Source organism: Cebidichthys violaceus, unplaced genomic scaffold, assembly GCF_023349555.1.
Source record: "Cebidichthys violaceus isolate CVI_PGR_0920_01 unplaced genomic scaffold, fCebVio1.0.p SCAF_10, whole genome shotgun sequence".
Lineage (NCBI taxonomy): Eukaryota > Metazoa > Chordata > Actinopteri > Perciformes > Stichaeidae > Cebidichthys > Cebidichthys violaceus.
Window position 1 is genome coordinate 17,766,387 of NW_027176263.1, and position 25,591 is coordinate 17,791,977.

Below are 25,591 nucleotides of genomic sequence, written 5' to 3' on the forward strand. Positions count from 1 at the left end.
ATGGACGCGTCGGGCCGCCGTCTCTTGTGCAATGAATCGAGCCGGTTGAAGTGAAGCCTCCCTGGTATTTGGGTTAGCTCAGGTATTCTGCCCCACAGAAACTCTCCTCCATCCATCTTCTCTGACAACTGCTGAAGGAATTCTCGTAGTCAAGAGTGGAATTAAAAAAATCGACACGACACGAACCACAGCGCAGCGATCGGTACGGACATCACAGACCAGAGGTCAGCCTGCTGCACCTCCTCCTGTTGTGTACATCAGAACTCGCGAATCCTCAAACCTCCCAGAGGCAGATAGAAAGTTACGGTTTAGATTTAATGAACAGGTGTGTGTGTGTGTGTGTGTGTGTGTGTGTGTGTGTGGGGGGGGGGGGGGGGGGGGCCATCTGAGGTAGTCAAAACCAAAACATGTTAATGTTTCCAACAGCCAGAGTTAGGAGTGAGTTAAGGATAAACCTCCTGCAGAAATGATCAAATGAGCATCGTGTTGGTTGAATCAGGAGGTCGTTCTTACATAGCAGGGCATCACTAGGAGGTGATGATGTGTGCAGCAGGAGCTTACCTTCAATCACACACATCAATGGGGATCTTATCAAATGTCTACATTCCTCCCCAGTGTGCACAAGGGTCACAAACATGGAGCCAAATGAAAACAAAACGTAGAATTAAACTGTTAACTAGTTTAATACAAAAAAACAAACATAAAATGATACATTTCTTCTGACGCTTTACATCTTTAAAAATAATTGAAATCAAACAATCTGAAAGGGAAATACTCCTGATCAGAACTGCTTACTTCATCGCCACATTCCTCAGCTTGCATTGTGGGTAGGGCCTTTTTCAGGTAAACACTCAAGTATGCACTGAGCATTTTTTTACTAGGTGACACATTCTTTGACTGGTGTGTAACGCAACAGACAAGAAGATGTGATGTGATGCAATGCCACACACACACACACACACACACACACACACACACACACACACACACACACACACACACACACACACACATTAGAAGACAGTTGCTTTATTTAAAACTGTACATTGAAGAAAAACAGGTTAATGAGAAATCATTCACATACATGGTGTGTTTAAAAGCTTCACTGTCACACACACACACACACACACACACACACACACACACACACATCAGCAGCTGGTGGTTACGGTGATGTCCGTGTGAGGACAGCTGGCCGGCAGGTTGTCTTTGACAGGAGACATGGGTTCTCCTTTCTGACGAGCAATAGTCCTCCGGGAATCTCTGAAAAACACAAGAGCGGTTTTAGAAGCGATCCACTGAAACAATCGGCGGTTAAAGGTACCGGCGTTACAGCTGTGACGTCAGCGCGACAGTTTGTTCAGACTAGTCTCCACATCTAAGTGGGAGTTAGCTGAAGGTGTAAAACGGTTCCTCTGTCCCACCGCCGCTGTGTTTCTGTTATCTTCACTGAGATGATGGGATGGGGAGTGAGTGCACGAGCGTCTGTCCACGGCTAGCCTCCCATACCGCTGCTCAAAACCACACATTTTTGGGTGCTCAGTTATTGCTGCACACTTCATCAAAACAGCTTGTAGTGCCTCTCTGACGCTGCACTGAGTGACGGCTGACCTCTAGCTCCTCACTCGTTGGTTGCGTACATCCCTGGTTGTTACTTGGCTCACTTGTATTGTTGCATATGGTCTGTTTGGAACGAACTGTACACGCACGTGCATGTGCAGTAAAAACTATTTGCCCGTCTTTGTAAGATCTTCAGACAATTAGTTGCTAAAATTCTGAGGTGCGACTTGCAGAGCCTTCACACACACAAACACAAACACACACACACACACACACACACACACACACACACACACACACACACACACACACACACACACACACACACACACACACACACACACACACACACACACACACACACACACACTGACGTCATTTCCTGGAGCGCCCTCCTCAGGCCTGCTTCACTACAGGAGGATAAATGAAGCTTTACGATGCCGCTGGTTACCGTCACACCTCTCCTCACAACTGCTTAACAAAGCGGTTATTCTTGTAACTAGTGTCGTCAATAATTCTATTTCTTTACAGAGTTCCTCTTTTACTTTTTGAAGCTGAAATTCTTCCAGAGGCTGCTGATGGTGGCCTGGACCCCCGGGTTGTTTTCATTAGTGGAGGAAGAACCCACAGACCTCCTCCTCAGTCCACTGGCTCTGGCCGGGCCCAGCGGCCGGGCCTTTGCTGCGTGACCCTGGCTGCTGGACTTTGGCTTCCACAGCCCTGAAACCTGGAGGGACAAAGACCAACGATGTACGAGAGACCAGATGAACCAAAACACACACACACGGGTCTGAACATCGCATTTCTAAAGCCTGAATTAATAAACAACGAGATGATAGAATCAATACACTAACTCCATCGCCAGAATACTTTGATACTGACTCAACACATAAACAGAAATGTTGTTCTTGTTTTTGGTGAGAGAAGGAGGAGAAACACCACATCCTGCCTCCAATACTGTCCTTAACACGCAGACTTGAGATCAATATCATCTAATGCTCCAGGAGAACACGTGTCACAGAGCACCAGATGTATGTGAGAGGACTCCACAATCACAGAACATGTAGATGCTGCTGAATGGGAAATGTGTTTAGCTTCACTGTATGTTGAGATGTGTTTTCAGAATGTACAGCCCTGTGTGAGGACTTCTTCTCCTTAGTTACATGATGTTAGCCTGACTTACTGTGGGACACTGTGGGACACTGGGGGACACTGGGGGCCACTGGGGGCCACTGGGGGCCACTGTGGGTATAAGCCAATCGGCTGTCACTGTTCTCCCTTTTCACTCGATTTTGCTCCGTCGCGTTCAGCTGATGGTGATTGGTTAAAGATGTACAAACAATCAGTAGTGTTTTCATCCCCTAAAGCGGACTGCTGTGGAGACAGGTCTGGCTATGTATGCAGGTTCAAGGCTCCTCTTGATCCTGCATACATTCACAGTGTAATGAAGGGCATGCTCTGCTGGGTATGAAATGAGTTGGAGACTTACAGCTCTGACACTGTCTAATGGTAAAGAAACTAGGGGACGACTCAGAGCCTTTAAAGAAGAATTCAAACTACGATTTAACCACTAGTCCACAACTTGGACACAAACCCACCTGTGACCTCGGCGGGCCGGGTTTCTGACATGCTTCTGCTGAGTGTGTGGGAATCTGCTCTGGCTCAGAATCTTTGCTTGAATTAATTTCCTGAGGAAGTAGATGAAAGACATGTAAGAAGACAAAATTAGCATTCTGCACACCAACGCATGACCCATGACACTCTGACGATGACGATGATGAATGTGCGAAGGCTGACCCGACCACAGGGGAAGTAACAACATCGATAAAGTTCAGTGGAGATTTGTAGGAACGCACCGTTGCAACATCCTCCCGGTAGGAGGAGGGGAAGCCCTCGGTGAGGACTTCCTCTTTGTGGCAGGAAGTGAGGCAGGGCTGGGACTGGGAGAAGTAGGCGCTGTCCTGCGAGGGAGGGGAATCTTGGAGGTCATCCTTTGTCACGGGTTCTCCATCGGTGGACAGACGTGGGGGTGACGTGTCTCCAGGGGGTCTGCAGGTTTTTGTGGACCAGGAAAAACTCTCCTTCTTATACTGAAACTGCTGCAGGGCGGACAGGCCAGACCGGCCCGACGTGGACTTAGGCATTTTCAATTGTTCAGTCGTGGAGGAGCGGCCTGACCACTGAAACAACCCGGGGCCCCGACTGGCTGGACTGGGGGACGTGGTGCTAGGCGATGCAGGCGGGCTGGGGGTGTCCACCGATGGAACGTCTGGACCGTCACTGTCCTGGGTCTGGTTCTGGGTGCCGGGAGAATCGTCCCGAGTGGGACTCCCCGCTCTGTTCTCTTCATCCGGAGGTGAATCCTCCCGAGCGGACGTCTTAGTGCTCAGACCGGCTGAACTGGACCCGCTGAAGAACCTACATGTGGATATAAACAGGACCGCATCAGGATGACATACAGAGTTGTGCACGATGGCGCTGCTCCAGAGACAGCCTGCTGCAGAAGCTTCTGTGACTTCCTGTGTGTTTTGTTGTATTCAGTTGCCTTGTTTTTACATCATTGTAGCTCATACTGTGAATATGGAGATCTGGAGGAACAGGATCAGGACGTGAGCTGTGAGAGTGTGACCGTTTGATCTGCGTAGGGAGTACATGCTCTCTGGTATCGGTACCATCCCACCGTCATCACTAAACCAAAGACTCAACACCACAACGCTTGTATCGCCATTTGAGGAGAGCCAAACCAAGCACCGAGCTCAGAGATGTGATGAAGTTTAAGCACGAGAAACAAACATTAGTCCGATCATTAGCCGCGAGGTCACCTGCTGCATGTGGCCGGGCCGTCCTCCTCGGCCTCCTGGTTCCTCCTCTGCAGCAGGGTGGCGAAGCGGTTGCGAGGCCGAGGAGGACTGGTTAATGTTGGCTTGTCTGGGTGCTGGTCTGACCTGGACCGCTTGTGACTGGAGGACGAGTACTGCTGGAGCACATCCTGATCCGACACCCTGGAGTCTGTGGGAGGAAAGAGACAAAGACAGTCCAGGTGGTATGAGCTAGGCTGCTGGTACTATGTGCTTCAGTTCATCATTCTGAGTGATATTCCCTACGGAGACTCTGGTCCCTAAAGGACCAATAACAGGACCTGCAGATGATTTCATTAAAGGAGGACTCGATCAGGTGAAACTGTAAAACCACAATCTAAAGTAAAGTAAACCGCAACACACTCATCATTGGCTTAATGCGGTTATGATGAATCTATAGTAGTTATTTATCATTTGTTTCCATTTTATTTCATGAATTTCCTTGTTTTTGCCTGCAAACTATATTAGAAAGCATATTTTTTCAAACTGCTACGAACATTAAAAACATAAATGAGTTAGTCGAAAAGGAAAAAGCTAAACAAAAAGGCCCAAAACAGACTCGACTAGTCAATAACTCAAGTCTATGTGTACATGTCCTGTAACATACAAACAATAATAAGTGCATTGAGAAACAAATGAGCCGCAGGTTAAATAAAATGCTGCTCTTAATCTAGTGCAGGGCCCGGTTGGTACCGGCTGACTGTTTGGCTCCCGGTCGTCATCGTCATCGTCGCTCGTTAATTCCAAGGAAGTGAGGAGGAACTTGGTTGTAACGAGGAATGTTAAAAATGTACCGTTTAACTGATAATCTGAATTTTGACCGATTATACTATAATTTAAACTTAAAATTTAAATTGAAAAAGCTGAAAGGAGAATAGCTGGTCCATCTTAAAAGGCCTGAGGTGAACTTGTTGATAACCTTTTCTTTAATCAGCAGCTCGCCAGCAAGAGAGACACAAGAACTAATCCTGGAGGAGTTGTAGGATTTATTAGACGACAAATAAACTAAACGTTCACTTCACACCTTTACCTTACTAACATCTCTCTCTCTCTCTCTCTCTCTCTCTCTCTCTCTCTCTCTCTCTCTCTCTCTCTCTCTCTCTCTCTCTCTCTCTCTCTCTCTCTCTCTCTCTCTCTCTCTCTCTCTCTCTCTCTCTCTCTCTCTCTCTCTCTCACACACCAGGCAGACACACAGCCGACAACACGGCAGCCTAATTAATTACAGTGGAGACTTACTGACAAAGTGGCTGCATTCATCCACGGACATAATATTGTGGCTACTAACTCTGCCAGATGGGCAATCTGCAGATTTAACCCGTTTGTGTTTCAGGTTATCGGGGCGGCTTGTTAACCACATCAACACATCAACACATCAACACATCAAGCACAGGGACTGACCGGTTAACGGTTAACGATGCAGAGATTCCTTACTTTAGAGTTCGATATTATCAGATTACCAAAAACCCATTCACACCCTGTACAGATGAGCAGTGGGGACCAACTAAGACATCTGGAGATGTTCAAACCTAAACCATGTCCTTAGATTGTTCCACAGCCTAACTCGCCTTGATCATCAGCCGTCATCAACCAATCAGATTAGTGCGCCGAGTCGACTTCCTCACCGACGGGGTGAAATGGGTTCATTAGTGGTAAAAGGCATGCGGCTCACCTTCTCGTGGTCTCTTCACCTGCAGCTCTCTGGAGGACAGCATCAGAGCGCCCAGGCTGATGGTCCTCTCCTTCCCCCTAGTGGAGGAAGGCCGGTCTGGGGAGGCAGCAGACGGGGAGGGCGGGGCAACTGCTGCTGGCTTTAAGCCTCCACTCCAGACACTGGGCCCAGCGGGGGCTGGGGAGCGGTTCCAGCTGCGACTGCGGGCTTTAGAAAGCTGAAGAAGGGACATTTACAAAGTTAAATAACACACTTGGTTAAAGGAGACCTGCTTATCAAAACCGGCTGTGATCCGATACCTGTGGAACGGGTTTGTCTGGGCTGAAGTCATCGATCCTCTCCATGGTGTTGATGTCAAGGTTTCCCAAGGCCATCTGCAAGCCTTTGTCATCTCCTAGATTCCTGGATTCAACGTCATCAAGGAGAAAACACTTTGGAGAGGAACTCACAATTTCCCTTTTTCTAAATGACCGTTTGAAAAGGTGCCGCTGCACACGGCGGGACTCGGGACTCGAGGATACAGTCCAGCGTAGCCGAGGGTGTCCGGGTCGACGTGCTCCGGGTACGGGTTGAGAGGTACGACCTGCCTCCTGACAGGATCAAACACCAGCTGGTAGAGGAAGGTGTTATTGGCTCTGACGAATCCCTCAACGTACTGCTCGGGGATCACCAGACTCATCTTCAGATATTGGCCCATCTTTCTGATCACCTGACAGGACAACGAAAGCTCACAATAAACCGGCTGCCACTGGACCACAGCTGCCAGCTTTTACCGACTTCATGCTCGGCATCGGCGCCACCGGGTATACGACTCCGGCACCAAAGAACCAGAACCAGGACGGCACGTGACAGACTGTCAGTGAAATGAATCAAATATGACATTTTCTAAATAGACTCTGGTGCTCAGAAACACTACAGTTCTTGTCCACAGGGACCGAAAAAAGCATCAATGTTTTGTGTTTTTTTAAGTGAGGTACCTCTTAAACAGTAGTAACCTTGCAAAATGCATAATCCGACGTCACCGTCTCACCATCGGGTCTCACCTTGAGGATGTCGGGGTCTTTGGCCAGTCGCAGCAGTTTGCAGGCTTTGCCTAGGCCGATGCCATGAAGGGAGGCCAGGTAGTCGCACCCAGAGAGGATGCACATGTAGCGGAACTTCTCCTCCGTGAAAACGTTCCCCAGAGAGCGACAGCGGCCCATGTTGCTTTGGTCTATCTCCAGGCCGTTGCCCTGCTTGTCCATTTTGAGGATCACCTGCACGGTCGTGAAACATGATTGATTTAGAAGTCGGTGGCAGTGTAAGAGCGATGGCAGTACCACATGAGGCTATGTTTAAGGGATGGTTTAACTCATTCAGACTGACAAGCTGAGGCTCAATAATCCTGTTCACTCTTAACCTGACAATTTAGTTGATTGCCAGCAGTTTGAGAATTGATTTGTAGATTATGGATGGAGTTATCTTGTGTGCTCTTATTGTGAAATAAAGGCAAAATGAGTGGAGTGCTGATCATGTGACTGTGGTTTAATGAGGTAGGTGAACTGAGAACAGTCAATAAATCTATCTGTGTACGTGTTCCTGCATTGCTGGTGGCTTTTTGTTCTACATTGTGCTCCACAACATATCCACGTCACTGTTAAACAGTTACATATCAAGAGCGAATGTGCTCCAACTGCAAGCACCGGTCTGGTGCATGATTGTTGAGGCTCTCCCTACTCCTTCATGCACGTGTTTCACAGCAACACATCTGGGTCATGGTCCAGCTGACTGTCAATAAGCATGCACTTTTGCAGATTTGGGCTTAAGGACTTGGCTACAGATGGATTTTTCTCTAATCTGAGCGCTATCCCCGTACAAAGAGGGGCTTCTCTATGTAGCTGGAAGCGGACCCTCTGGATCTAGTGCTGCATACCTTTTTGCATCCGAATGCCAGCAGGTCAGAGTCTTCTGTGATGACAGCCTGGGCCAAACCAGACTTAGTGAGGTACGCTAACTGAGCATCAGCTTCATATGGAGCCACAACACAGTCCACTCCTCTTGCCCTGGCAGCCTGGTTTAAAAAAAAACCAACACATGTTCTACACAACTACACCAACATCGCTGGATGTAACCACTGAGAACACAAGAAACAGAGAAAGCAAAGCATGCAGCTGTGGGGTCTAAATGGCCAAATGAAATATTGTCACAGCCGTTCTCATGCTGGCAGGGTTGACATGCAACCTGGAAGAGAAACTGTAGAGGGTCTGGAGGGTCTGGTTCAAAAGCAGTTTAGCTGACTTCACTGAGAGTCAGCACCAAAGCCCAGAACATAGAAGCAGAAATGAGGGGCGCTGCCCTCCGGTTCAATCACATGTTTCAATCACATGATTCAATCACATGTTTCAATCACATGTTTCAATCACATGATTCAATCACATGATTCAATCACATGATTCAATCACATGATTCAATCACATGTTTCAATCACAGTAGGCTTAGGTGTTCAGTCATCAAGACTCAGTTTGTTAAGTTTACAGTCATGTCGCTCTGTGTTGCTCCCTGTTGCTCTCTGTTGCTCTGTGTTGCTCTCTGTTGCTTTGTGTTGCTCTGTGTTGTGTTGCTCTGTGTTGCTCTCTGTCGCTCTGTGTTGCTCTCTGTTGCTTTGTGTTGTGTTGCTCTCTGTTGCTCTCTGTCGCTCTGTGTCGCTCTGTGTCGCTCTGTGTGTTGCTCTCTGTTGCTTTGTGTTGCTCTCTGTCGCTCTGTGTCGCTCTCTGTTGCTCTGTGTGTTGCTCCCTGTTGCTTTGTGTTGCTCTCTGTTGCTCTGTGTGTTGCTCTCTGTTGCTTTGTGTTGCTCTCTGTTGCTCTGTGTTGCTCTCTGTCGCTCTGTGTCGCTTTGTGTCACTCTGTGTTGCTCTGTGTGTTGCTCTGTGTTGCTCTCTGTTGCTCTGTGTGTTGCTCTCTGTTGCTCTGTGTTGCTTTGTGTTGTGTTGCTCTCTGTTGCTCTGTGTTGCTCTGTGTTGCTCTATGTTGCTCTCTGTTGCTCTGTGTTGCTCTGTGTTGCATGATGCAGTTGACGTGCTGTCATTGACTGACTGATGTGAGTGGGTTCTGGGTCTTCTTGACTAAGAGTCAGGAGAGAGAGAGCGTCCTCACCTTGATGAGGTTGTGAGCCATGGCCGGGGTGATGTTGACACAGCGGGTGAAACACTCTCTGGCCTCGGACAGCTTGCCTTCACGCAGCAGCTGTCGGCCTTTCCGAAGGTTGTCTTCTCTGCGCCTGAAAAGCACATGAATGAAGCGTTGCTTTGTTTGCGGAGGGGCCGTCTGGTCTCACCTGGCCTGTACATTCCTCTCTGCACCTGCACACACAGCAATGTTGCTCCGTTGCCGTTTAGGAATGCGGTCCTTCTAACAGGCCGAGCTTTGTCTGAGCGTGTTCGTTAGCAGGTATGAAAAACACTGCATGATCGAGTGCATTCACTTGTTCTCAGGAGACAATGCAGCTTCAGTGTCTGTCATGCTCACAGACGGTTTCTTTCTTCATTCAACCTTCTGTGCAGGGGTTGTTTCTGTGTCTGTCAGTATTTATTAGTTTTCAACCAGCTGAGCTCAGTCTACTCATCCCCTCCTATATGAATGACATTTATTTGATGAATCTCTCAATTATATTTTTAGATCAATCCTATAATGGTCTGAGCAGCAGTCACAACCCAAAGATACAAAACAGACAAAAGGAATGCTTAGTTGAGATGCTGAACCGGGTATTGTTCAGCATGTTCAGCAGTTTTTACTCTGTTGATTGAGTAATAATCAATCAACCAACAGTGTCTGCACTGATCCAGTGGTGAAGCTCCTCCCAACAGAGGGCATGCAGTGCTTCCCTCTCTCCTTAGTCTTTACAGAAACATGGCCGCCGTAGCATTAAGCCTTCCATGCATGTCGTCTGAGCTGAGCTCTGTTTTATAATTCAATGCGTCTTACTTGCTTTGTCAGTACCATGTAAAAAAAAATGGCATCACATTACAAGGAAAGAATTAGAGTTTAATAACCGGCGTCTCCCGGGGAGAAGCTATTAAAGTTATGATGAATAACTTTCTGTTATCTTCAGAGTCCATTCAGATAAAAGGGAAAACATCTTCATCGCTGAATAATCAGTCCATCATTGATTAAAACAGTCGTTCTGTTCCAGACGTACAGATGAGATGTATTCATTTTGTCTGATAGTAACGGCATCAGTGCACACGAGAAAACAAACGACGAGGACGAGCTCATCAAGAGATGCCTCAAAATGATGCATGAATCGCAGAAGTAATGGGTGAACATGTTTATTATGTAGAGAGGAGAAGTGGTTTATAGATCGTGGATAATTAGCGGTTAGCTCCAGCTATCTATGGTGCACAGTATGCTGTCCATGAAATGTATGCGTCGTGCATCTCATGCACTATAAAGGTAAACACTCACTCTCTGCGAGTCCTCTCCACTTCTCTTTTTGAAGGAAGATTGCGTCCATCAAACACCAGAATTGGTTTGACACTGAAGGCCAACAGCATTTCCACAAACTTCATGCAGTACCACACATACCTAGGAGTGAACACAAACAAACATGACAATATCAGCGGTGCACATTCAAACCTCACTGCCAGATGACCGTTAGAGTCATCGACACCATAGATCGATATTCTATCTTGCTGTGTTTGGTCTGGTCAGGAGGAACAGGTACCCGTTTCACTGCAGAATGCTTCATCAGGGAGATAAACGAGTGCAGTCAGCTGACTGGTTCAAAGATGTGACATGCTGTGATTATCATGCTTCTATAGTATGTTTAACATATTTTGTGACCAAATGATATTTTGGTTTTGAAGAAGAAAGCTTTTAGTAAACATCTGAAAAGCAGAACAGGACCTCTGAGTGTCACTGAAGCAGGTCAGCTCTATGCTCGGACCTCACAGCAGAACCCCACCAACAATTACAAAACACAACAGCTTTCTGAACACGTCCAGCTAGAAGAACACAAACGCTTACTGGTCAGTTGGTTCTCCTTTTGCAAGTTTCTCAGCGCATGAAAATGCTCCTTTGTGCAGCCAACAGTAGGTGTCCACGGCCACGGTCTGGCCTTTGTATTTCTGCACATTGACGGGCTCTGCAGCATCTTTGATGAACTGCAGCAGTCCAGAGATTCCCATTCCCAGCCGCTGATGTGAGCCACGCTGATTCTGCAGCTGCAAAACAAATCAGGAAAACACTGATAGAAACAACTGCTCTCAAGAGCCAAGTCCACAACAACACCTGCAGACAGGAGGTCCATCTCCACGCTAACAATGCTGATCCTGTAGATGTCTTGTTTTTACATGCCCTCCTGTGACTGTGGTGTCTCTGCAAAGGCCATCTCATCGTGTGGCGTAGTCTCTTTTTAGAGTATTTTAGGGGACAACTTGTACCTTTTTCATAAGACTGACACAGTGGAGAGACGACAGGACATTTAACGACGTGCAACTAAAGTCCCCGGCTGGAATCAAACCGGAGACTTTGTGGTTCATCCTGTAGGTTTGACAATTGATTTGTCACATTTGGACGCAAAATCTGTTGTCCAAATACAAATTTGGAACCCGTTGTCGATTTTTTTCTATTATGATATTGCATGCTACCATATACAATATATCAATATCTATATCAAGAACTTCCAATGTGACCCAGTAGCTGAGAAGATGCGTTCATTCTGCTGACCCCATCCTGTGTGACCGACAGAGTCCATGTCAACGAGCAGGGTTCACACAGAACTACTTAGTGTCAGGGACTACGTAGGACTACAGGACCACTGAGAATGCAGCTCGCTAATGGAGATGGAATCCTGTCATACTTACATACTGAAGTAACTTAGTAGTATAACACACAGTGTTATAGAAAGAAAGTACCCGGATCAAACGTTAGCCAGCTGAACATTGACTGAAAGGCGTCCGTTATCTCATACATTAACGTTAGCTTAACTGAACAAAGTGGCCCGTTACACGTGTAAAAGATGACGCACACCGACCTGAACAACACGCGAAAGCAATATAATAACGAATGTCGAAGTAAAACTCACTTATTTCCTGATTTCATCGACGCACAGACAGCTTGACAGGAGAGAGAGTCGAAGCGAGTTTGGTTTTAGCGGCAAAAGAAGGATTTCAGTATGCGCTGCTGCTATTGGCCAAGACGGCCGGAGGAGGCGGGTTTAACGGCAGGAAGTGAGATGCGCTCCAAAACGTCACCGGTACACCCCGTGACGTTTACGTGATGTGTTAACGACCTGTGCTTTGTTTACTATGTACTTGTTTTTGTCAAAACATCTTTGATGACAAAAACAAATATTCTATGAATAAATAAATAAATATCCTCTGACCTCATGTCTACTTTGTTCCATCTTTAACCCTTAATGTGTCTGAGTAAATATAATAAGACAGGCTGAACACACGTGAGCCGTCCTCTTTGTTTACCTTTTTTAACGTCTCCATGTGTCTACTGGTTACCCCGTGTTTAACGTCACATTGAAATGAATTGTGGGTAATTCCCTTGGGCAAAGTCTGCATCTAATGCTGACTTACAGAAAGGGTTCATAAAGGGCTCAAAATGTGTTCCAGAGAGCCTCAAACACTCGATGATGTGACAGAGGGACAGAACTAAACCCTCACGTGAGTCCGTGAGTGTGGAGATTAAGATTGGGTTTATAGTCTGTGAAGTGGATCACCTCAGAAACACCAGAGACACGCAGAACAGACAGATGTACTAAAGAAGCCCACATAGACCCACATAGACCCACACAGACCTGTTTTTCTACATCATCTGAAAGCTGGCAACCTGAAGATTAACTTTAGATGCAGCTCAGCAGAGTTTGCATGTGGTTCTAGTAAATGACATATTATTACTCATGAATCACACAGATGCGGTGCTAAATGTAACCATTTTTGACTTCTTGAAATTGATCAAATTAAAGAATCAAAATACCACATTAAGACACTAAGACCTATATGATCACCATAGAACAATCCATACACATCTTCATTCATAGATCTCGAGGTGACAGGTCAAGGGACCCCTTTTGAAAGCGCCATGTCAGTTAGCATGACACGGCCGGTACTAATGGATTAGCTCTTCTAGTTCCATATGATTCCAGTATCAGGGCATTCAAAGAAGTGCAGGTAATAGCTGCCATGCGCCTGGCTTAGACTCATCCACAGCACCAGGGAGTATAGAGGAAGTCAACCTGGCTCCAGGCTCAGCACTCAAGTCTTAATCAAAGGGACACTTGCTGAGAGGGACTTCAGATTGGCAGTTTCTCTACGGATCATATCCAGCTGCACAGTCAGGAGCCATGTGACATGTGGCTGTATCAATGAATCAACACATATAGAGGCAAGCGTAGGTGTTTTAAAAATGTAATGAAGTGCAACAACATTTTGACTTTTTACTTAGAACGTCATTACTGTACAATTATGAGTTGTTGAGCAGGGGCCCTACTAGTGTGTGAGGGTTGTCACAAAATCACATTTTCACTACAGAATTATCGTGGTTAAAACAATTCACGATGAGGATATTATCCCGATATTCATCACCAGTTCATCTGTAACTTTGTTTATTGTCTCTTTTATGGCAATTTAATTTGATGCAAAATCCAAGTGTAGGGAGGTGGAGAGAACGTGTGCTTTAAGAGGCACCGGATGACTTACATGATATTATCATATGTGTATTGGTAACACGATGTAACATAAATATAGCTGTTGTCGTCAATACCGGTCGCAATATCCTTAGTTGCTATATCACCTGAGTGACTATGGGGTAATGCAGGGTGGGCATGCAGGCGGGAGGATAGTCCAAGAGGGTCAACTGCAGACCTCCTGCCTGAGGAGTCCAGGGTGGGCATCAATGAGCTCCAGACAGGATGTGCTTTACACTTCTGTAAGATTTTAGAGTGTCTCCGCTCAAGACTTAAACATTAGCAGTTAATAATAATAATAATATAATATTATGCTGTGCACTTGAACATATTCTCAAAGCCTGAATTATTGATGTTTTTCAAAAGAAAGGTATTTGCTGCAGACCCACACACTGCACACCAATAATCTGAAAATCATCTTTCATTATTATATAATCTATAATTATTAAAATGTCTTCTTCTTCTTTGACAATCTCCCAAGAGAAATGACATAGTTACCTGAAAACGCTTACATGTTAGAAGCAAATGACTTATGACACCAAATGTGTGGGTTTCATTTTTACATACATTGGCCGATAAATAGGATAATATATTCCTCAGTCGAACTGGATTCTGTAGTGCCATGTCCCAGCTTTATGTCAGGACGTGAACGCATCATAAAACGTGTCTCATTTCCCAGCCTCCTCTGCTCTTCCTGCTTCCCACCGCAGAACACTGAACGAAAACAAAATGCGATAGTTTAACTTCACCGGTGAGCTGTGATCAATGACAGCGTTATTAACGCTTCTCGGCGTATTTCACTGACCGTACATTTAAATGTCACATCTCTGTACCCGAGGCTTCTGGCAGTAAATCCAACGTAACCATGCAGTTCTCTCCCACCAACGGAGACTTTACGTTCGTCTCTTCGACGGAGGCTGAAGGTAAGCTAATGCCCGCAGAGCTCCACAGCTAGCGGGCCTCGGAAGAGCCGAACCTCTTACCAGTTTACGTGATGAGTTACAGTAGAGCAACCAGCCGAGTGCTAATGCAATCAGTCTAAAACGTGTACTTACGCGTGGCTCCACATTGTGCTATTCCAAATCTCTTAACGTCACCTGTTTAAATGGACAAGCTATCGTTAGCTTCGCTAGCTAGTTCGGTACCGATACGTGTCGTCCGCGAACCTAGCAAACAATCAGCGTTGGAGAAGCTGGACTCTTTAGTGCTTATTGTCCACGTTACGAGGCCAAACAAGACGCTTAAGACCAAACGTTACCGTTCAAGTAACTTCACTTAACGACGAAGCGTAAAACACACACAGCGTACACACACACAACTTGTAAACACCGGTCAATGGCAGCCTTCCCATCACCCCGTGTAGTTAAGACGAGTACAGTTAAAAGGTCAGATTGTACACAATCACCAAAACCAACTAAACGCAACGTAAAATACAATACTGTGAACTGAGAATAGAGACTCAGAGTGGGGCTAACACGTTCACTGTAATCTGTACGTTGACATTATGAGATGACGCGTCAAGTGAAGAGCATGTTATTAAAGCTGGAGAGTGAGGCGCGCACATGTCCTCAGATATTAAACAGTGCATTGGACACATGTATAGTATATGAACTATGCACATATAGACGATATGCTGCCAGAGGAGACATGTTGAACCTGTTGGTCTGTGTTCACAGCAGAGCTTCAACCAACCTTCTGTTGTTGGCTAAGTCAGTTACTTCACTGATCATGTGTTCACTCGGTCTGTAAAACACCAAAAAATAGTCCAAGATGACGTCCTGGCCTTTTTTTTGGACAGCTAAGAGTCCAGACCCAAAGATATTCAATTTACAGGAACAAAAACGCACATTGTCCAAATAGTTGACGATTAATTTTCTGTTGATTGGTTAATGGTTTCAGCTCTAGGTTGATGTTTTTCTACTTCAATGTTCTATGATGTTTACGCTGTACTGATATAAAATTATAAAGTGGAAATATGGATTCAAAGAACTTGAGCTCCATGTGTGAATTGTTGTTTGTATGCGTTTCCTGCTCTGCACCCACCTGTGACTAAACGTTAACTCTGCAAACCAACGTGTTTCCCTCAGAGCTCAGCGGCACCATCAGTGCCCCCGACATTAAGCTGAACGTGGGCAGCGAGAGCGGCAAAGACCCGTACGCCACCACCTTCCTGAGGCAGCGAGGCTACGGCTGGCTGCTGGAGGTGGAGGAGGACGACGACGGTGAAGAGAACAAGCCTCTTCTGTGAGTGTGTGTGTGTGTGTGTGTGTGTGTGTGTGTGTGTGTGTGTGTGTGTCAACGGGTAGGGATGGGTAATCGGTCAACGAGTTATCAAAAGCAACATTCTGACTTGTTTTAGTAACTCATTCCTTCATGCAGGTTGTCACCTACTCCTGTAAGGCATCTAAATATATAACAGCAGCTCTAACCCTACAGGCCTATAACCAGTACACAGCCAGTACACAGCCAGTACACAACCAGTACACAACCAGTACACAGCCAGTACACAGCCAGTACACAGCCAGTCAGCGTACGTTGATATAAAGCCGGTCTGGCTGTGATCAGGATAGGCCGGTTTGCTGGCTTGTATAAAGAGTCTCTGTGTTCCTCCACAGACTCTGGAGGCTGGAGCTGGTTGTTGATTCAGACGTTTGAAAGAGATAACATCTCTGCACGCGCTAAACGTCCTGCTGAGGAAATACTCTGACTGTCACAAGAGATTTAAATCAAACACATTTTACTTTGATATTCCTGTTTTAACAAAGGGATCACTGAGTACGTTACATAAATGACAGATCTGATCTCCGTCAGCCCTGCTGATGAAGTCCCACTTGTTGCTGTTGTTATGTTGTTCTTTTGCATCGTCTCAGTCATTATGATGTCATCTTGTCCGTGTGAGAAGGGAGGAGCTGGACATCGACCTGAAGGACATCTATTACAAGATTCGATGCGTGCTGATGCCAATGCCGTCACTGGGTTATAACCGGCAGGTGGTCCGAGACAACCCGGACTTCTGGGGCCCTCTGGCCGTGGTGCTGCTCTTCTCCATGATCTCCATCTATGGACAGTTTAGGGTGAGCAGTAAACACAATAAACACCACTGTGTCATAACTACGTATGTGGTCATCATCCTCGTTACAAGTTGCATTTCCAGGAACTCAGTGTGTGTGTGATAATGGACACGCACAACGTTTGTGTAGTTCCTGATGTTGAAAAGGCTCATAAGTGTCTCAGGACTCTGCATCACTCTCTGTCGTTAACAACATTTAGCAGCAGCCTGTTTATATGCTTGAGTTAAAGGCAGAAATCCACAACTTCACTTTAAAGACCTCAGAATTCACGTAAAGACATGTTTGTGGCGCTGTTCTTTACCACATGTGGACGGTATGGTGTGGGTGTCGGTTCTCAGAAGGACTCTAAACTGTGCTTCTGTCTCGCAGGTCGTGTCTTGGATCATCACCATCTGGATATTTGGGTCTCTAACGATCTTCCTGCTGGCTCGTGTTCTCGGTGGTGAGGTAAGTGCCGCTGACACCCGGTCGTCTTCTGCAGCCGGTCGAAGTTTAGTCAGACCCGACTCAAACTGGTCCTCATGGAGTCCGTTGTTCTCCTGAGCAGGTTTCCTTCGGCCAGGTTCTGGGAGTGATCGGGTATTCCCTTCTTCCTCTCATCGTCATAGCCCCCCCGCTCCTCGTGATCAGAGGGTTCGAGGTGGTCGCCACACTAATCAAAGTGAGTGAAAGCATCTCCATCTTACTTCCCATGTTGTGTAGAACTATATAACTTTGATAGATATTCATGATAACTAGAAATGGTTATTTTTTATTTGACTTTAAAATTCCACACGTGTTATTAAAAGCATTTATTTAGAGTGTTGATAAGAGTTGCTCCTCGTAGTAAAAGAATCCTAAAGAGGAGGATTTAATTGCTCGCAATTGGCAACCTTACCACAAGATGTCACTAAGCAGTCTTATTGTTGGTTAGGGCGAAGCTGCTCATTGTGGACGTCTCTGATGATTACAGTGGCCAGCAGGGAGAATCAGACCCTGCTGTCTGAAGAGTCATTTGATGATATCTTACACAGCTGCAGCATCTCGATGCACATTGACTCCAGAAAAGGCCCAGTTTGATCACTTTTACTCCCAGGATCGAGACGTCTGATGAGGAAGTATTAGGTAAAGCTACACAACGCGCTCTGTGGAGTTTGACCGTCAGCCGTCCGGAGAAAGAAGCACATGGTGGAGCAGCAACTACTGTGAAATCTTGGTACAGGTCAAAAGGCAGAAAGGGCATCAAATATCTTAGTTTTTCACTGTAGATTTATGATGATTATTCTTTTTTTATATATACATAATTACATAATATGCTGTAAATCTTCATTTTATTCACACAGTTTTGCTGAATAAATTGAAGTTTGAGTTATTTACTGCAGTTGCAAGTATTCCACTGGGTCCACATGGATTGGTTAGTTATTACATACTGTATATTCAAAATGATTACTCCACTTTATTCACAATTTGTTACGTTGCCCTAAATCATCCCCTCTTCATGGTCTGTTTGACTCTAAATGGAGCATAATGTACTAAATGAACATCATGCTGTATTGAAGAAGACTGTAAACTAGAGATTGAGACCATAAACTCATGTTTACAATGTTTACTGAGGGAATAAATCAAGAGAGAAGTAGAGTCATTTTAGACTAGACTTCTATACAACCAGAGGAGTCGCCCCCTGCTGGACACTAGAGAGAATGCAGAACTTGATTTCACTTGTCGGACCCAGAGGTTGCTGCCCGGTGCCTCAGCACAATCCTGCCTCTGAGCTCTGCAGGCGGTTCCTTCCACTTCATAGCTGTGACTTATAAAGACGGCCGTGTGTCCTGACTCCACTCAAGGGTTAGAAACGTCTCAAAGAGCAATCGAGAGAAGTCACCTGAGCTACATTTCAAGCGTCATAGCAAAAGTTCTGAATATGTCAATGTGGTATTTCAGTTCCTTCTTTTTTACTACGTTTTCAAACATGTCTGAAGTCCTGTGTCTCACCGTCCTCCGTGCTGCTTGGGTTAGTGGTGGACACACTGATGAGTAAATGGGATGATTCTGTCTTTCAGCTGTTCGGAGTGTTCTGGGCTGCTTACAGCGCCGCTTCACTGCTCGTCGGAGATGAATTCAAAACGAAGAAGCCCCTTCTCATCTACCCCATCCTCCTTTTGTACATCTACTTCCTGTCATTATATACTGGTGTGTGACTGGATGAGTTGAAACTGGACCTTTTCATGGACACTGACCCTGGGGCGTGGAGGGGGGAGTCAAACTGCAGAACCAGGATTTTTTTAATTTCTTTTTTAACTCTATTAAATTGTAGACTGTGGGGATGTTAGGAATATATAACAGTGTATATAGTTGTGTCTTTGGTCAATAAAATGCATATGCTTTTACAGCTTAACGTCGGGTTGCAGGCTTCTCGTTAAACAGCAGGATTAGACCCGGGTTGCATATTTACGTCATGGTTTCTTTTTTTACTCTTGATCCAACTGAAGAATGCGGTGCCAAATATGTGGTGGAAGAATTCAACAGAAGAGACGGCGCCACAGAGAGAGAGATTGTTGAGCTCAATGTTCCTCACTGTTGTGTACTATGAGTGTCCGTCTATGCTTTCCGTTTTTCACAGGCTTGTTTTCTTAATTTATGGACCGGGGCGCTCGGAGGGATACAACCCATCGTCTGCTGAAGGTGGTGCCTTGTTCTCCCGTCCTCGAGTCCTGTTTGATACAGAAATATAATCATTGGATCAACAGCTACAGTAAATGAATAGTTATTTGGCACTTAAACATCTGGTGTGTCCTTTTTTGTCATTATATAAAGCAGACACAGCTAGCCGCTACAGTGCTGTGTACAGAGTGCTGCAGGAATGAGTCAGCATTTTTGCACTTTGTCTCAAAGTCGGGTTTGTTAGATGCCTGAAATAAGGTCTGGTTAACACAAGCGTAAGGGATCAACACATATGATGTGTCGGTGAGTGTCCCTGCACTGAATTTAGTGTCTTTGTCCTTGTTTTTTAAGAGGTGGCTGGATGGAGACGTCTAGTTCCTTTATAGCCTGACGTTGGCTTTTACTCTTAAAAACACACACCGGTGGTGTTCATTGGTGAAGATTAACTTCAGAACAAAAAGAGTAAGTATCATAAAGGTTTGTTTGGCTTTTTATTGAGGGAACCAGTGCGATGCTAACTTCCAGGATGGCATACAAGAATACATCATCCCTGCAGCTTTATGTTGTAACAGCCTGTAGATGGTCTCAACAGGTTGAATTCACCCACAAAACCTCATTAGTTTGTAATTCTAAGATAAAAGTAATAGCTGTGTCCCAGTTCCTATAACACATTCTTACTCTAGACCAGGGCTCCTCAACGTTTTTCAGGCCAAGGACCCCCAAACTGATAGAGAGACGGAGCAGGGACCCCCGACTATATATATTGTATAACATTGTGTTTTATATTAAACTGGGCCTAGTGCCATGTATAAACACACCTCTTTATTGTGCATTCAATACTAAGCTATTCAAACAGTACACAGCTTCATGTCTTCATGTTTTTATGTTAAAGGTACAGTGAGTAGGAGGTCGTGACACTGACATTCATAAACACACTGTATGATTGTCATGCATACAAGATATTCAAACTGACATTTTTATTTTAAACAAATGTGGAAACTAAAAGGAGTGATGGTCTATTAGTGCCACTGATATGCATAAACATACCTGTTATCTTGCAGACAATACTGAACTATTCAAATAATGGACAGATTCATGTTTGAAAAAAGAAACCTGCAGTACCTCCGCTGTGCCTTCAGCTAAATGCTAACTCATGATACTGTTGTGTCAGTGAGTAAAATATGCTTCATGCGTGACGTCAGACATCCGTCATGCTGCTACTTTAGAATCCAGCTGCCGGTTTAACTTCACGGAGAGAAAGCTCTTTCTGGAACTGTCTCACCACCACCACCCAAAATATGTTTCTTTTCTAGGCTCCTCCAGTTCCTTTGTGCATTGCATTGTGGGAGAAAAGTCCATCAACAGCGCACTCAAACAAAATGCCTGTATTTGGTATGCGTGCTGCTTTGAGCAAAGGCTACTTAACTTTGTCATGTCAGAGCGGGGACACTGCTCTTAAAATGAGTATGCGGTGTAGATTAAGGGTTACCATGTTATCCAGTTCAGTCTGAGGCAAGCAGAAATGCAAATATCCAACACACCAAAAATGAATGTAAAAGTTCAAAAGTGCAAGTGCATTGATCAGTCCATTCACACGGTGACCAGTTCTTCTACTGTGGCTCTTCTCAAGTCTATTGGCTTCTGGAATAAAACCAAATCTCCTATTTGTTCTAACAAAGACATGCCATGCAGTACATTCAAAACAATGTTACGCTCTGATAAGACCTGAGATGTTTTAGTAATGTGCTCCTCTCTCTGAATAATTGGTTGGTATGCAGGAGCAAGCAAAACAGAGTTAAAGGTCAGTGGTACCAAGGCCAGGCAGAGTTAAAGGTCTGTATGCTCTGGGAACAGAACCGTGACATGTGTCCAGTTCCTTGTTGAGTCTCGTAGGACATTCAATGGACTGATGAAGTGCAGGTAAAGCACCATCCAGTCAGCTGGTACAGACTTACTTTGCCCATCTAAAACTTTGGATGCATTGTTTACATTTGCGTCGGCATGATTTACACTTCTGCATTTAAATGTTGCAGGAATTCTCAAGGTAGATAATGTGGGCAAAGAGACACGGTCAGCCATACACACTCCTGTAACTACAGTCTGACACCACTGACCGCTCTGCTTCATCCACACAAACCACATCATCCAGTTCTTTATAGATGTAAAGTTTATTAAACTGCTGACTTCACAAACACAACTAATACCTGCTCAACAGACAAATGAAGAGATACATGCGGTGATGAATGAGCACAATGGATTCAGAGATGAACCACAGATGAATGGAGGAGGACCATCGTGTTTACCAGGTCAAGTCAAGACAATGAAATGAAATGAATGCACCGTTCAAGGTTTTAAAGCAAGTTGATATAAATTCTGTTTTGATGGGAGATCCTACTTGTGATTTATGCTTCTTAACTGGCATCAACCCCACCACCAAAAGAAGATGTGTTGCTTCACCTTGGCGGTTCTGATAGCAGCAGGACGTCCGAGAGCATTCTTTGGTCCAACGGGGCAACTCGGCTTGAGTCCATCTGTCCGTCTCAGCAGGCAGGAGGACGATACCATCTTATCACACCACGTCTGCGTGATACACACATGGTGCTGCAGTTGCCTTCTTGGGATTCAGGAGCTTGATGACATTCTTGTGAAAGTGACAAACAGAAACAGCACACGCCTCTCTGTGCAGGCTTGAATGCTGTTGCTTCCTGGTTTCATTGATCTCTGAGGCAGTTGCTGTAATGCAACATAAGAAAGTCGCTTCACAGTAAAAGGTCAGTTCCACTGTTGAAATCTGCCCGATGTGCTCAAAATGATTACCAAGCTGAGTGACAACATGTAGCCTACAAACTAGGAAAATGAAACGTCTAAAGTGCAGTTAATGGCAGCCATTTCACCCAAAGCCACATGCCGTCGTGTTGGTGGCACTAGAGGAAAAGTCATTAGGACACATGGTCTGGGAACCGTGAATGTGTGTACCACATTCTGTGCCAATCCGTCCAGCAGACGTCGGGCACCATGGACATCTGAACCGGCTTTCATGAGAATCTACTGAGCTCTTCTTGGAACACGAGATATTTCACAAAAACACATTACAGGAAAAGTCAGGGGACAGACATGGCACTGCCATTCTTAGAGCCACCCTGCTAATATAAAAGAACTTTGGTAGGTTGGTTAATGATACCACTGCATGCCAGTGACAGCCAGTGCGGTTGAGATACAAACCTGCAAGCTCCTGATGACACCAACAACCTACAACGCTGTCGTCATCACCCAGACTGACATATTTTAGTGCCATCATTCAGCTGTAAATGCTTGTGATCTGCAGGTTTGTCTGCTCAGCATTGAGTGCCACTGTACAGGGTGCTGTGAGGGGAAGGAGAGACTGAAAAAGGGTTCTGATGGAAGGTTCCACAACAGAGCTTGGTTTCATGAGTGGCACCACATGTCAAAAAGTGGTGGAGCGACCTTTTGGGTAACTCAAAGTGCTAGGTATGGTTCCACTGCATTTTAAAGTAAAACGTACGTTTGCTGTGCTTTTCTGGCTACAGCGTACCTATCAGCTCGAAATGTGACACGTCCTGTGTTCTCCTTTAACATCAGGACTCAAGGGGAGACGCGTGTCGTACCTTAACTTGTTGAACAAGACGACCGACTATAATCCACCAGGTCAAAGTGAGCACCACTGATAAGTGAACACTGCCCCACAGCTTCCTGTGTGCGTTTTGTCTGTACACCTTTTGGTTCCACCGTTGGTTAAATGAACACTTGATTTTTCCAGAGAAATGAAATCAATCCGTTCGTTACCGTCATACTTTGGAAAACATAAATATGTTAGGCAGTCATGCAACAACATACACATTAAAATGTATTTTTTAGAAGGTTGTCCAACAGCCAAGCAAAAAGTGATTTACTACAATGCAGCTTTACCCTTGAGAGACATTTCAACTCGTCATATCAGGAAAAGCACAGCTGGAGCTAACAACTGACCAACTGTGGTTCAGTTCTGTCCAGGCAACCATTCTAGTAATACAGTCATTATTAGCGCTATTAATTATGCTACACCTGCACTTTTACTGCGAGTCAAATGGACTGTGAAAAAGGCCTATACTTATACTTATAAGGATGCTTTTCATGACTGTGATCACCTGACCATTATAATGTACAGTACTAGTGTAATAGTGCTGCCTGGCCCTCTCCTCTGAACAAACATATTCAAAAAGTGTTAAATAAATCTTCCAAAATATAAATTACATGCTATTGCCTTTGCACCGCATGACTGTTCCCTCTTAAATGGGAGGATGAAACACCCCGACAATAAGGTAGAGACAGTTATATTCGCTTTCACAGGGCCAGCTGTAACGTGTTGTAAGGCAGACATTCATAATAGATATTGAGTATGATATTGGATGATGCAAATATTGCCGAAATGTGCAGCAAAACTGTCAGCAATACACCTGTCGTAACAGCAACACGTCTTTTCTTCTCGCTTTTTATTTTATTGTTCTATGATTGATGTTACTGTTCCTTTTTTATTGCTTTTTACATATCATTTGATTATTAATGTATTCTTTATTTTCATCTACTTTACCGACAAAGAGTATCTGTGGGTGGGAAGGTGAAGGGTTATGGGATCTGAGGTCTGTTGAGTGCTGTTGTATCATTTGTCCGATAAATTATTTTTTGTGTGTGTCTGCTTATCTTTTTTTGAGATACAAAACGTGACAGATATATAAAGCAATGGTGAAAACATGGTAGTATCAGGACATAAAACGGGAACATCTTACACTATAAATCAATCAAGTAAATATATATATTAGGCTTCATATTTAAGGCTCTAAAATGAAGGCGTCAGACTCAACTGTGTGGTAATACTTGAGGTAGCAGTGTGTGGTGGATACAGCTGGACTGCGTCAATGGTGTATCCACTGCGGTGCACAGTAGACTAAAGATTGTAACCTTTGTTACTCACGTTTTTGTTGCAGAGCCATTATTTTGATAGTCAATTATTTATTCCACCCCTTTGTTCTCGTTTGCACTTGGTGTTCTCGCGAGAAGCGGCAGGAAGATACGCTAGCTCCGTTCACCTATCGTGTCACTGACAGAGAGCTCAGCCTGGAGTTGCTCAGCGCTGATGGTGAATAGCCGCTGCTGCGGTAACGGGCGGAGGAGAAGAAGCCGCATAAGGAGTCAGCAGTGGCAGAGGAGTGATAGTTCGGAGTTAGTCTCTTAGAATTAGCAGTATTACGTGTATTATTTAATCCTTACAAACCCCAGAAGCAAGGGAAGGGAAAAAAATAAGGAAAGATGGCGGCCGCGGCCTCGCCGGGCTCCGGCTCGTCCACCCCTTCAGACTGGATTGTACTGAGAGACGGTTGCCTGCGTTGCGACGAGGAGGGCCTGCGAAGCCTTTCCTACCACCCGGCCCTCAACACTATCTTGGCCGTTACTAGCCGCGGCAGTATCAAAGTGATTGACGGCACTTCGGGGGCCATTCTCCAGGCTTCGGCGTTGCACGGTAAGCTACCGGAGCCCCTTGTCATGCCCTGACAACAACAGTTTCAGTTTTGAGAACCCGACCGCTGGTTGTCAACAGACACTAACGCTAAACGCGACATAGGCTGAGTTGTAACCTCAGCAGGCTAACGCTAGCTGTTCCAAGCAGTTGTCTTTGGGCCTAACGTTAGTTAGAGTATTTGGCAAACGGGATTCGTTCAGCCTGTTCTGCTTGTTCACCGTCTTCGGACGTCGATCTGTTTGTAGTCCAACTTAAACGAGTGCTTCTTGAACGCTAGTGTTCGCCACTGTTTACTACATGCCTCTACCACCCAAGCTATTAGCTAGCTGGTTAACTTAGCGTAGCGCTAGTTAGCCGGTCAATCTTTCTGTCAGTTTCTGTCATTCCAGTGGTCAGTCGCGATACGTCGTTAGAATAACAATTCATATATTTTGCTTCTAAAGTAACACACCTACCGTTACCCAGCCAAAGGCTGTGCAGTGTGTAACTGGGAATTACGGTGATAGCCACTAAGCTAGCTAGCGGCACGTTAGCTGCTTAACTTACAGCCTATGGTGTATATACTGTCAACCATTTACACGCATCGGTGTGATGCTGGAAGTGAAC

General features: G+C 45.2%; 3 protein-coding genes across 10 annotated transcripts in view; 2 read left to right on the forward strand and 1 right to left on the reverse strand.

Moving 5' to 3' along the window:
* Window positions 1–725: 725 nt before the first annotated feature.
* On the reverse strand, window positions 726–12,207 carry exo1 (exonuclease 1). The gene is made up of 14 exons (XM_068718449.1): window positions 12,149–12,207; window positions 11,089–11,285; window positions 10,528–10,647; window positions 9,220–9,343; window positions 8,000–8,137; window positions 7,131–7,343; window positions 6,609–6,796; window positions 6,387–6,489; window positions 6,088–6,304; window positions 4,383–4,569; window positions 3,417–3,978; window positions 3,159–3,248; window positions 2,106–2,287; window positions 726–1,263 (listed from the first exon to the last, which is right to left on the reverse strand). The coding sequence occupies exons 2-14, from the start codon at window positions 11,247–11,249 to the stop codon at window positions 1,152–1,154; spliced, it is 2,397 nt and encodes a 798-aa protein (XP_068574550.1). The 5' UTR covers window positions 11,250–11,285; window positions 12,149–12,207; the 3' UTR covers window positions 726–1,151.
* Window positions 12,208–14,441: 2,234 nt separating this feature from the next.
* yipf4 (Yip1 domain family, member 4) lies at window positions 14,442–19,589 on the forward strand. The gene is made up of 6 exons (XM_068728185.1): window positions 14,442–14,682; window positions 15,847–16,003; window positions 16,662–16,833; window positions 17,200–17,277; window positions 17,378–17,491; window positions 18,870–19,589. Exons 1-6 carry the CDS (start codon window positions 14,625–14,627, stop codon window positions 19,005–19,007), a joined length of 717 nt encoding a protein of 238 aa, XP_068584286.1. The 5' UTR covers window positions 14,442–14,624; the 3' UTR covers window positions 19,008–19,589.
* Window positions 19,590–24,577: 4,988 nt separating this feature from the next.
* Window positions 24,578–25,591, forward strand: part of birc6 (baculoviral IAP repeat containing 6) — an 85,732-nt gene continuing 84,718 nt past the window's right edge. For all 8 annotated transcript variants that reach the window (XM_068728197.1, XM_068728215.1, XM_068728224.1 and 5 more), the window contains exon 1: window positions 24,578–24,985. In XM_068728197.1, coding sequence (XP_068584298.1) covers window positions 24,775–24,985 — 211 coding nt within the window. In that variant the 5' untranslated portion in view covers window positions 24,578–24,774. The remainder of the gene's footprint in view (window positions 24,986–25,591) is intronic.

What these genes read in the sequence shown, in the direction of transcription:
- exo1 (XM_068718449.1), bottom strand. Translation starts at nt 11,249, where the DNA reads ATGGGAATCTCTGGACTGCTGCAGTTCATCAAAGATGCTGCAGAGCCC. An exon ending in GTGGAGAGGACTCGCAGAGA is followed by an intron (nt 9,344 to 10,527) that starts GTGAGTGTTTAC and finishes TGTGCTTTTCAG; the next exon opens with GCGCAGAGAAGACAACCTTC. An exon ending in GGCCCGGCCACATGCAGCAG is followed by an intron (nt 3,979 to 4,382) that starts GTGACCTCGCGG and finishes ATCCACATGTAG; the next exon opens with GTTCTTCAGCGGGTCCAGTT.
- yipf4 (XM_068728185.1), top strand. Translation starts at nt 14,625, where the DNA reads ATGCAGTTCTCTCCCACCAACGGAGACTTTACGTTCGTCTCTTCGACG. An exon ending in CCATCTATGGACAGTTTAGG is followed by an intron (nt 16,834 to 17,199) that starts GTGAGCAGTAAA and finishes TCTGTCTCGCAG; the next exon opens with GTCGTGTCTTGGATCATCAC. An exon ending in TGGTCGCCACACTAATCAAA is followed by an intron (nt 17,492 to 18,869) that starts GTGAGTGAAAGC and finishes TCTGTCTTTCAG; the next exon opens with CTGTTCGGAGTGTTCTGGGC.